At 46.4% G+C, this 12,460-nt stretch overlaps 1 protein-coding gene across 2 annotated transcripts in view; it reads right to left on the bottom strand.

The window, feature by feature from the left end:
* NBR1 (NBR1 autophagy cargo receptor) overlaps positions 1-12,460 on the bottom strand; it is a 187,981-nt gene that overhangs the window by 84,598 nt on the left and 90,923 nt on the right. For both annotated transcript variants that reach the window (XM_077459505.1, XM_077459506.1), the window contains exon 7: positions 11,247-11,321. In XM_077459505.1, the coding sequence (XP_077315631.1) occupies positions 11,247-11,321 (75 nt within the window). The remainder of the gene's footprint in view (positions 1-11,246; positions 11,322-12,460) is intronic.

The following is a 12,460-nucleotide window of genomic DNA, read 5'->3' as shown; positions in this document are numbered from 1 at the left end:
CACATACATCCTCCCCAGCCCGCGCTAGTGCGGCGAAAAGCTCCAGAATTGCTCCACCGGGTACCGGGAGACGACCGGGCTCTGCCTCCGGACCCCGCAGGACACCGGACATGTCTAAGGGACACAAATTGAGCAAGGCCCAGCCGGATCCCCCTGACCAAGATGGCGCCGGCGCGCGGAGGACGGCGAAAGTCTGTTACAAGGAGGCAGCGCAGAAACTCCTGTATGGAGGGAAATCCTATAAAGAAGCCCTAGCTGGTCCACACTCGTCGGGGACTACCCCCCAAGGGTCCCCTGAAGCTGATGACACTCTTCCCTTGGAGGATGCTGATGGATTCCCTGCGCCATGGAACACAGTGAGTACCCCTGATGGCGGTGTCCCTGAGCTGCATGCTCACTCCCCTGCTGCTGATACACCAGAACCTACATTGAGAGACATATTTACTGCGGTTACCTCATGTAATCACTCTATAACCGCTCTCTCTGCTGACATTAAAGGTGTGAAAGCCGAGATTACTTTTGTCCGTCATGATATGCAGAAGCTTAGGGAGAGGGCCTCAGCCCTGGAGGGCCGGCTGAGCACAGTGGAGGATGACATGGCACCCATGCAGAGAGACTTGCGATTCAATTGCCATCTTACTGAGCAACATGCTATGCGACTTGACGAAATGGAGAATCGCATGAGACGCAATAATGTGCGCGCTCTGGGGATTCCGGAAAAGGCCGAGGGCAGAAATCCTGTAGACTTTATTGAGAACTGGTTGATTGCAACTTTTGGCAGGGAGTCCTTCTCTCCTCTCTTTGCTGTGGAACGTGCCCATAGGGTGCCATCCCGCCCGCTGCCTCCTGGTAACCACCCACGTCCCTTCCTGTTTAAACTCCTCAACTACAAAGACAGGGATGCGGTACTTTCCAAGGCCAGAGGCTTCTCTGACAAGATGGTGATTGACAATGCCAAAATATCGCTGTTTCCTGACTTCTCAGCAGAACTACAGAAGAAACGGGCAACGTTTATTGAAGTCAAAAAGAAGCTCAGGGATCTTAATGTTCAATACGGCATGCTGTACCCGGCCGTCTTCGGGTCACCGCCCTGGGCTCTACCCATTTCTTTGATAGCCCTGCTGCGGCCAGGCAGTGGCTGGACCGCGAAGATAAGGCGCTTAGAGGAGCCAGGCAACAACGCCCTCCTCTTTGATCCCAGATCCGAATGACTTCTTCTGATGGGGACTATCTTTTTTCCAGATTCGGCGGAGCAAGCAGGACTCAGTGTTTACTTCTACCTACTGACAGACTATGCTGCTTGTTTGGGTGAAACCCCTTTTGTTACCTGGGAATGTTTTCTCTGGGTGTTTCCGTGGCCTTCCCCCCCCTCCCCCCATAATGATAGTGGGGGCACGTCCCACCCTTGTTATGCAGACTCAGGGCCTGTTTGGTTCTGCAACTGACCTCTTTTTTTTCTCCCCCTGCTTTTTGGATTTTCTTTTTTTTCTCTTTTTTGTTTTGTTTCCCTTTTCTTCCCCCCTTTTCTTTTTTTACAGAATCCCTCTGCTTCCACAACCTTCTCCTTGCTTCGCAGACAATGCCTACATATCTGGATCCGGAACTATGACGGGAGGCTTTGTGTTTGTCCTGCCCAGATGCTCTGGCTTTTGGTGTGACTATGCCGGGGTGCTTTGGTCTGCTATTACCTTCCTGTTTATTTTGATACTGTTATCACATATGTTGAGTGTGCACATTCTTATGTTTCTGAGCAATGTCGACCACCGTTAAGTGCCTTTCCTGGAATGTCAGGGGACTGAGCAGCCCTGTGAAGCGCCTGGCTGTCCTCCGGCATTTAAAGGCCATGGGATCAGGTATTGTCTGCCTGCAGGAGACTCATTTCCCCCCGGGTCACATACCTAGTCTTAGCCCGAGGACATACCCTACCCAGTTTCACTCTACGTTCTCTGCATTTGCTAGGGGGGTGAGTATCTTGATACGTCAGGATACCCGCTTTACCTGTTCTCGGGCGGTTATTGATCCTGGGGGAAGATATATATTTCTGCATGGCAGGCTTGGTCACTGGGCATGTATTATAGCTAATATTTATGTACCACCCCCGTACTCAGCTGAAGTTCTCCGCTGTTTGGCCAAGTTTATGGCCCCACACCATACGGTCCCCCTGCTGGCACTGGGTGACTTTAACAACTATCTTAACCATAGATGGGATAAGATTCCCGCCCCCCCGCCCATGCCTTCCCGCCCTGCGGGTGATACCCCGTTCGCAGACCTGTTGACTGAACTTGGATTGAGGGATGTCTGGCGGACTTCCCACCCCCGGGTCAGGTGCTACTCGTGCTGCTCTACCGCTTATGGAAGCCTGTCGCGCATTGACCTGGGGTTGGGTAACGCGGCCTTACTCCCTTTTGTCGTTGACTCTGGTTATGGGGACAGACACGTTTCTGATCATTCATCCTTTTGGGTCGAGCTTAATCTATTTACCGCGGCTACCCCTAGAATATGGAAGTTGAACCCTTTCTGGCTGACGCTTTTTCCCTCACCCGACCCCATTAGTGACAACCTCCAGATTTTTTTACGGGACAATATTGGTTCCGCCCCTTTGGGTACGGTTTGGGATACGGCGAAAGCCTTTCTGAGAGGTCAATTTATTGCCGCTATTACTTCTATTAAAACAAATACTAAGGCCTGGGAGCGGGAGGTTTGTAAAACCCTTAGGGATACAGAGGACCGATATATCAACCACCCCTCAGATGATACTAAAAAGCTTTGGCTGAGTGCACAGGCTATGGCTACTCAGCTGACTCTACAGTTGGCGGAAAATAAGAGATTTTTTCTGCAACAAACACACTTTGAGGAGGGTGAATCTACTGGACACATGCTGGCTGTGCTGGCGAGAGCGCAGGGATCCGCTCCGATGGTTTCCTCCCTGTGTGATGCACGGGGGGAACTCCACACGGATACTCCCTCTATATTGCAAGTCTTCCGCTCGTTTTATGCTGATTTGTATGCATCCAAGGTTCATCCCGGCGCAGAAGAGATTGATGCTTTTCTGGCTAGGAGTGACCTACGTTGCTTGTCTACTTCAGATGCTTGTAAGCTGGATGCCCCATTGACTATAGACGAACTTGCTCTAGCATTGGAACACACCCACAACAATAAATCTCCGGGGGCAGATGGGCTTCCTTCTGAGGTGTATAAGCGATATGCGACCACCTTATTGCCGACACTTTTGAATGTTTTTAATAATGCATTGGACTCTGGCACGCTTCCGGATTCCATGAATGAGGCCATTATAATTGTGTTATTGAAGCCAGGTAAAGAGCCAACGTCCCCTGACTCCTACCGGCCTATCTCCCTACTTACAACGGATGTTAAGTTGCTGGCTAGAGTCATGGCGACCAGATTGTCTCACGTTATTCAGAAGTTAGTGCACTATGACCAGGCAGGTTTTATACCCACGAGATCCACGGCACACAACATACGACGTCTTTATCTAAATATTCAAATCCCTGTATTAAACCCTGGTAACCGAGCCATCCTTTCGCTGGATGCAGCTAAGGCCTTCGACAGTGTCGAATGGCCTTACCTGTGGAAGGTTTTGGAAAAGATGGGCCTAGGCAGACGGTTTATTGGATGGGTCAGACTACTTTATGCTAACCCTGTAGCTAGGATTAGGGTTAACTCTGCAACGTCGGAACCCTTTCCCTTGTTTCGTGGTACCAGGCAGGGTTGCCCTTTATCTCCCTTGCTCTTTGCTCTGGCTCTCGAGCCTCTTGCTGCTAGGATCAGGGGAGATGCTGGTATTAAAGGATTTATTCGTAACACGGGTGTGGATGTAGTATCGCTCTATGCAGACGATACTTTGTTATACCTAGGTGACACGCAGGGCTCCGTCGGCCGTTATGACCCTAATTACGGACTTTGGTGCTCTTTCTGGCTTTTCTATTAACTGGAATAAGTCAGTACTCTTACCCCTAGACCCCATACCGACCGCCCTCCCTGACTGTGCAGCTATGATTCAAGTGGTGTCCACTTTTAGATATCTGGGGGTGCAGGTTTCCCGAGAGGTCGCACATTATGTTCAATTAAACCTGGTCCCCCTGCTGACTAAATTTAGGGAAAAATGCAAGGCTTGGTGCAAATTACCGTTATCAGTGGTGGGGCGGGCTAATCTTATAAAAATGGTCTGGGCTCCCCAATTATTATACGTTTGCCACAACTCCCCGGTGTGGATACCCAAATACTGGTTTGACAAAATAGACTCCCAATTCAGAGAATTAATTTGGCGTAAAAAAGCTGCCAGGATTAGTTTGCGAACGTTACAATATGGTAAAGAGGACGGGGGCCTGGCTGTTCCACATGCCAGGGCCTATTTTTTGGCGTCTCAACTACAGCAGCTTGGTGGCTGGGGACTGGAAGATTCACTGGACCCTGTTCGCAAGTTGCTGAGCCATACGGCTCACCACCGTGTAGCGTTCTCAAACTTAGAGGCGGGCTTCCCTCATCTTCCTAAGGGTGCTCCGACTGTGGTCTTATTAAACACACTCTGGAAATATGTTAAGCGACTGTTGAAAATCCAGGGCTTTTTTTCTCTTACCCCTATTTGGGACAATGGTTTTTATTATCAGCTGCTGAGACTCAAGGGTTTCCGCAGCTGGCAGGTGAAAGGTCTGGAATACTTGACCCAATTATACAATGGCCCTACTCTTAAGTCTTTTTTGGAGCTACAGAGGGAGTTCGCACTACCACGCACTGATTTTTTTAAATACCTTCAATTGAGACACGCCTTACAATCTCAGTCCAGAGCTACCCCACTTGCCTTGGTTGACCATGCAAATTATACACTCTATCATGATGACGGCCAGTAGGAAGGGTATGATTTCTAAGGGGTATGCCATTATTACCGGGGTGCTTCAAGACTCGGCTATGCTGCCATGCAGGCGTAGATGGGAAGGGGACCTAGGACCTCTAGATGGTGAGACCTGGGATCTCTGTCTTATGTCTGCCCACAGGGTATCAGTGTCGGCCTCCCAGAGACTTTCCCATCTTTATTTGTTACATAGAGCCTATAAGACACCAGCTAAATTGTATGCTTGGGGCCTCCGGGACTCCCCCCTGTGCCCTAAATGTAAAAGAGACCACGGTGACCTTCTCCATATGTTCTGGAAGTGCCCTAAACTGACTCGTTATTGGACTACGATTCTGGAAACTATTCATCAGGTATTTCGAATCATGATTCCCACAAGCCCGGTGATATGCCTGTTGGGGGCCCTGGACGAAGAGTCCCTTACCCCGGCCGTCTGCACGGCGATTCTCAGGCTGCTTTATATGGCTCGTAAACTGATAGCCCAGATGTGGATCACGCCCAGGGTACCCAGCAGGCAACAGTGGATTGATCGGGTTAACGGGATGTTGATACGTGAGAAGCTGGCATACCAACATAGGAATACCCCCCAAAAGTTTAATAATATGTGGCAGGACTGGCTGGACGTCCCAGGTCTGGCACCGCACCAGTTGATTCAGAATAGGTTACTGCAGGGCTGATTTGACCTTGACATTTACCATGGGTCCTGTCTTACCTGTTTGGTTTGGTTGTATACAATTGTTGAAGCATGCTATTGAATGCTAATAATTGTGGGTATTGTGTACGGTACTATTTCTATGTGTTCTGTGGCTCAGGGATCTCTGACTATCTCTCCCTCCCCCTAGTTTATTCTGCTTTCTTTTTCTGTTAATTTTTTTTTATTTTGTTTCTTTTGAATAAGAAAATGAAAAATTTGAATACTGTAACTGCACGATAGCTTTCTCCTTCTTCCCTCTTGCTTCTTATGCTGAGGACAGATTTGCTGACATCCTGTCTATTATCCGATCTCCCTTATTCTCATTTACTGCACCTCCTTGATCTGCTGTTTCTGGGAAGATTATGTTTGTTACTCTGATTTCATATTGTGTGTGTTCTCATTATGTGAAGCCATTGTATGGATGTCTTGTACCATTATGTTTTTCTAATAAAAACTTTTTCTGATAAAAAAAAAAATATATAAAATGCTACCAAAAAAACTGTTAGCGATCGCAGGGATCAGGCCTGACACTGCGATCGCTGCAGTTATGTGTTTAGTGTTTTGTAAGTGACAGTGAGCGATCGATACTGCACTTGGGTGGGCTGGGCAGAGGGGCAAAACGCAGGTGCTAGCAGGTATCTGGGCTGATCCCGCTAACAATGCGTTTTTTTGGAACCCTGAACTGCTGGGGACGCTAGTATAGATCTGATCAGATCAGATATTGATCTGTTCAGATTCTATACCACTATGGGAGGTGTATGCTTTGCGTATGGGTGTTAGCGGTACTGGCACTAACCTAGCCCTGCCTGGGGCGACGCAGACCCTGACCCTAAAACCTAATTGATATCACCCGCCGGGTGATCAGGGGGTTAAACCTTTATTGGGTAATAAATGGTGGGTGCCCTGATGCTATAAAAAGCAAACTAACCAGAGTCACCCGTAACACTTATACGGTGATCAGTGGTGAAAGGGTTAACTAGGGGCAATCAGGGGGTTCAAATTTTTATTAGGTAGTATATGGGGGTCCCTGGCGCTATATAAAAACCTGACGGGGAACCTAAATAACTAACTGGCTAACCAGCGTCACCAGTGACACTTATACTGTGATCGCTGGTGAAAGGGTTAACTAGGGGCAATCAGGGGGTTAAAACCATTATTGGGTAGTATATCGGGGTACCTAGCGCTATAAAAACCAGGCGGTGAACCTAAAAAAATAACTAGCTACCTAGCGACAGTAGCGACACTAATGCAGCGATCAGAAAAATGATCGCTTAGTGACACTGGCAAAAGGGGGTGAAAGGGTTAACTAGGGGCAATCAGGGGGTTAAAACCATTATTGGGTAGTATATCGGGGTACCTAGCGATATAAAAACCTGGCGGTGAACCTAAAAAAATAACTAGCTACCTAGCGACAGTAGCGACACTAATGCAGCGATCAGAAAAATTATCGCTTAGTGACACTGGCAAAATGGGGTGAAAGGGTTAACTCTAGGGGCAATCAGGGGGTTAAATCTTTATTGGGGGGTGATAGGGGGCTACCCTGGACCTAACACTAACTGCCCTGACAGTTTTAACTGTTACAACTGACACTGAATGCAGTGATCAGTAAAGAAATGATCAATGCAATCAGTGACACTGTGACTGGGGGGGGGGGGGGGGGGGAGGGGGGATCGGGGGGGGGGGTTTGTGTACCTATGTGTCAGTGTAGTGTTTTGGTGCACTTACTTTTAGTCTTCTCCTCGTAGTCTGGTCAAAAAGACCGCCCCGAGGAGAATGACATCACTTCCTCCTTCCTGTGTAAACAATAAACAGTGGGAGGAAGCTTGTCATTGGCCAGGAGCGATCCAGAGGGGGTGGCCAGAAACCAACGGCCATCCCCTCATCGCGGATCGCTCCTGGAGTGAACCGGACCGCCGTATCCAGTGGGAGGGGGTCCGATCGGACCCCCCACCCGCTGGAAGGCAGGCACGTACATCTACGTGCTTGTGCCTGCCTGTGCCATTGTGATGACGTACAATGGCAATACGGCGGTCCTTAAGTGGTTAATAAATCAGGCTGGATGATGAACTTCCTCTCTATTTGAAGGAACCAGTAATTGACAGAAGAAGTGGTGATCTTCAGTGGTGGAAAGAAAATGAGTCACGCTACAAAAGACTTTCCTCTCATGCTAGAAGATACCCCTCTGCTCCTCCTTCATGTGTACCAAGTAAGCGTGTTTTCAGTGAAATGGCAGCAATTCATGAAAAAACAGAACCCTTTAACAGGTGAACATGCTGAAATGTTAAGCTTTTTGCACTATTATATTGTTCTACTTAAAGTGGTGCTCCCCCCCAAAAAAATAAATAAAAAAATGAATGATTGTGCCAAAAAAAAAAAAAAAGATTTGGATTTATTATTTTTTTTTACTGACCTCTAAATGGCTATTGCTAGGGGGTCCCTCGTAGTCTGCCCCCTTCAGTGCCTGGCCTATTGACGTCACTTTCTCTCTGCACAGGAAGGGCTCAGCTCTGCCCCCCTCCCTCTGTCAATCATCTGGGACACGTGACAGGTCCTGGATGATTGCGTGGCCAATCATGGCGTGTGACGCCGCTCGCGCATGTGCAGTGGGTGCTCGGCTGTGAAGCCACAGTTACCATGCTGGTGCCGCCGAAACAGAGGGGGAGACGAGCGGGGCTTCGATCCGCATCGCTGGACCCTGGGACAGGCAGTGTCCGATTATTAAAAGTCAGCAGCTGCAGTATTTGTAGCTGCTGACTTTTATTTATTTTTTTAAGATGGGAACACCACTTTAACTAGGAGTATTGAAGAAAGTGTAGTGTCAGTGTGTCCTGTCCACTGTATAGCTCTTTGCACTGCAGTTGTGATTTAAATTGAATCTGTGCAATGCACTAGTAACAGTTATAGCTTTTCTATGTTTTGGGAAGCCATTTAGTGCCGGTTCACACTGGGACGACTTGTCAGGCGACTTAATTTTAATAAACATTAACCACTTCAATACAGGGTACTTATAGACCTTCCTGCCCAGACCAATTTTCAGCTTTCAGCGCTGTCGCACTTTGAATGACAATTGCGCGGTCATACAACACTGTACCCAAATTACATTTTTATAATTTTGTTCCCACAAATAGAGCTTTCTTTTGGTGGCATTTGATCACCCCTGGGATTTTTATTTTCTGCTAAATAAATAAAAAAGACTGAAAACTTAGAAAAAATATTTTTTTGTTTCTGTTGCAAAACTTTGTAAATACGTTTTTTCCTTCACTGATGAGCACTGAAGGGCACCGATAAGGCGGCACCGATGAGGTGGCACTGATGGGCACCAATATGCGGCACTGATGGCCACTAATATGGAGCACTGATGGGATAGGTGGCATGGATGGGCACTGAAAGCCGGCACAGGTGGGCACTGATGTAAACTAGTAGATGGTACTGATGGATGCCAATCAGTGCCAAACAATACCTGCCAGTGATGCCCATTGTGGGCACTGATTGGCATCCACTCTGGGCACTGATTGGCATCCCTGGTGGTCTAGGATGGCATACCTGATGGTGACATACCTGATGGTGACATCCCTGGTGGTCCAGTGTGGGCATCCAGACCCCCCTGTCAGAGAAGCAGCTGATTAGCTCTCCTCTACTTGCGGCTGACAGACTCAAGTGAGGCAAAGCCGATCAATGGCTCTTCCCGTTTACACTGTGATCACCTAGATCGGCGTTGCTGTGTGTCAGACTGATACACCGCAACAACGATCACCGCGATGCCCACCCCAGGGGGTGCGCAGCGGGTTGATATCCTGGCGACGTCATATGACATCCGGTCAGCATATTGAAACCACTTTGCCACCATCATTTTACTATATGGCAGACGGCAAGTGATTAACATGTTCATTTTATACCAGATTTGTACATAAAAATTGTGTTATTTTTGAAAAGTTTAAATGTACAAAATATAGGCAAATAATATCGGCTATCGGCAGGAGAGGTGGCCAAAATATCGGTATCGTATCGGCACCTAAAAGAATATTGGTTGGTCCCTAGTTAATATACAGATCATTAAAGACAGAATTGGAGCTATTATGTGTAGGAGAGGGGGGAGCAGTACAGGGTTAAAAAAATAAATAAATAAACAGTGTCACTGCAACAGAATGAATGGATCAACAGCTGCAGCCACTGACCCATTCATTGTGTGCACATTCAGAAGGGCTGATCTCTCTCCTATTGTAAAGGAAAGGGGAGGGATCAGCAATGTAAATAACATGCGATGAACAATCCTGGCAATCACACAGTACCCAACAGCTTGTATCAGCCGGGTACAGTGTCTCTGTATACTCAGCCATCTAATAACGGATGGGTACACAGCGATCGCCCAGGGGATCGGCCACTCGATGGCCATTTATCCAACGGCCATTTATAAATGGCACTGGGTAATATCCCCTTAGCACAGACCATACGCACATAGGCGGCCTCGGCTTTTAGGGGTTATACCGGGGTGATAGCTGCATGCATCATCCCGGTACCGCTTTTTAGAGCGGATGGTTGGCTCTTTAGGGACAACTACTGATACGGCCGTTATCCCAGAGGAGTGGGAGGGGACGTCCCCCCCTCCCGCTGCGTTCCGCCGCTGTTCCCGGGCCTCCCATCCCACCAAGAGACCCGATCCATGATCCCGCACTTCTGCCGGCTAGAGAGAGACTGAATCAAAGCCGGAAACTACTTCCTCCCAGTCTCCTATGTGTAAACACGGAAGCGACATCACAACGTCACTTTCGGTTTACGAATAAAAAAAATAAAAAAAATACAGTATTCAGAATCGCTGTTTTTGCCAATCTGAATACTCTGAAGTGCAAAGAAGGGATTTGGCATCCCCGTCCCCACAAACTCGCTCAGCAAAGAAAATGCATACATAAGTCGTGCCGCATATGTAAATGATGTTCAAATCACACATTTGAGGTTTTGCCTCGATCGTCAGAGCAAGAATTCTAATAACTGCAATTCATTTTTTTTTTTTTTTTAAGCATCGCCTATGGAGATTTTTAGGTACGATAGTTTGTCGCCATTCCAGTGTGCGCAATTTCAAAGCATGAAATTTTAGGTATCCGTTTACTAATTACATCATCTTTCACATTATACAAAAAAATTGGGCTAACTTTACTGTTTTTTTTTTTTTTTTTTTAATTCATGAAAGTGTCTCTTTTCCCAAAAAATTGCATTTGAAAGACCGATGCGCAAATACTATGCAACATAAAATATTGCAACTATCGCCATTTTAGTCTCTAGGGTCTCTGCTAAAAAATATATATATATATATATATATATATATATAATGTTTGGGAGTTCTAAGTAATTTTCTAGCAAAAAATATGGATTTTAACCTGCAAGCAACAAATGTCAGAAATAGGCTTAGGCATCAAAGGGATAAAGAACCACGGATCTGCCATTGATAAATGTACAAATGTACACAAGTGGTTAATTTGCACTAGTTTTCACAGCACACCAGGCCGACCTACACTGAAAACACTGCATTCCATTGTGAATATAAAAATGTAAGTCTTGTGACAAGGGGACAGGGCTAGTGCTTTATATTTAGCTCAGGCACAAATGCAACTCAAATAGAAGTCAACCTTTCCATAGTATTCATATACTCTTTTCACATGAGTTTACAAGAATAGATAGATAGATACTTACTCTGTCCATGTATCTGATGAACCAATCTGGAGGAAACTGAGAGGGTACAACATCCAAAGTTGCACTGCTCTGTTCCTGTAAAAAAAAAAAAAAATTTTAATGGCATGCTTTTTTAAGCATCAATAGGAGCACCATTAAAATTACCCATAATTCTATGAACAGAATAATAAAATCATTGGTCTTTTGATTTTATTCCAAAATATTTTCATGACTTATTTTCACAATGTACTGTTGCAGAAAATGACATGGGGCCCTACGTCACCCAAAAGTGGCATTTCAGCTTTGAGTAAATGAAAGGGTTAAATCGCCAAATAAATGTAAATATATATTGGAGAATCCAATGGCATGTTTTTTTCTACACAGGGCTTCTCTGCCCTCTCCTGCAATTGCTGCCTGGAAGGTATCTGCATTTTCAGCCCATTCCCTGTTCTTTGAAGGGCTCATTCAAAGTAATGGATTCCAAGGTCCAATCTTAGAAATTGTAAAATGTATAGCCAGGCCTCTTACAATGTAATTGTTAATAGAATTAGACATAAAATAGCAGCTTACCTGTAAAATCCTTTTCTTGGAGTACATCATGGAACACAAAGCCTTAAGTAATTACTTAAATGGTTATAGGCCACCTTCAGATGATGGACACTGGTATACCCAATCCAGGAAGTTCACTCCCTATATAACGTCTCCTTCCAGGGGCACATCAGCTTTTGTAGCAAAGCAATATACTTAAATCCCCAAAAAAGAGGGGAGGGACCACTGTCCCATGATGTACTCCAAGAAAAGGATTTTACAGGTAAGCTGTTATAAAAATCCTATTTTCTTTATCGTACATCATGGGACACAGTGCCTTAAGTAATTACTTAATGGGATGTATCATAGCAATGCTACCTGAGGGGAGGGAGACGCAACCCGGGGGGTACCCCCAAACTTGAGGACCTATACTGCTGCCTGCAGCACACTGCGCCCGAAGGTGATATCCTTATAACCTCATAATCTCCATATCCTCCTTACATCCAGCTAATAATATTTTGTGAATGTAGGCACTAAAGACCAGGTTGTGGCCTTACAGATCTGAGCCATGGAGGCCTGATGACGCACTGCCCAAGAAGCATTTACTGCCCTGGTAGAGTGCGCCATAACTTGAAAAGGAGGAATCTTACCCCTTATATCATAAGTTTCAATTATAACTTGCCGAATGTACTTAGCGACAGTGGATT

Source organism: Lithobates pipiens, unplaced genomic scaffold, assembly GCF_037356315.1.
Source record: "Lithobates pipiens isolate NorthernLeopardFrog02 unplaced genomic scaffold, aLitPip1_a1.2 Scaffold_28, whole genome shotgun sequence".
Taxonomy (NCBI): Eukaryota; Metazoa; Chordata; class Amphibia; order Anura; family Ranidae; genus Lithobates; species Lithobates pipiens.
Note: the sequence above shows the minus strand (reverse complement) of the source record. Positions and strands in the feature narration are given on the sequence as shown.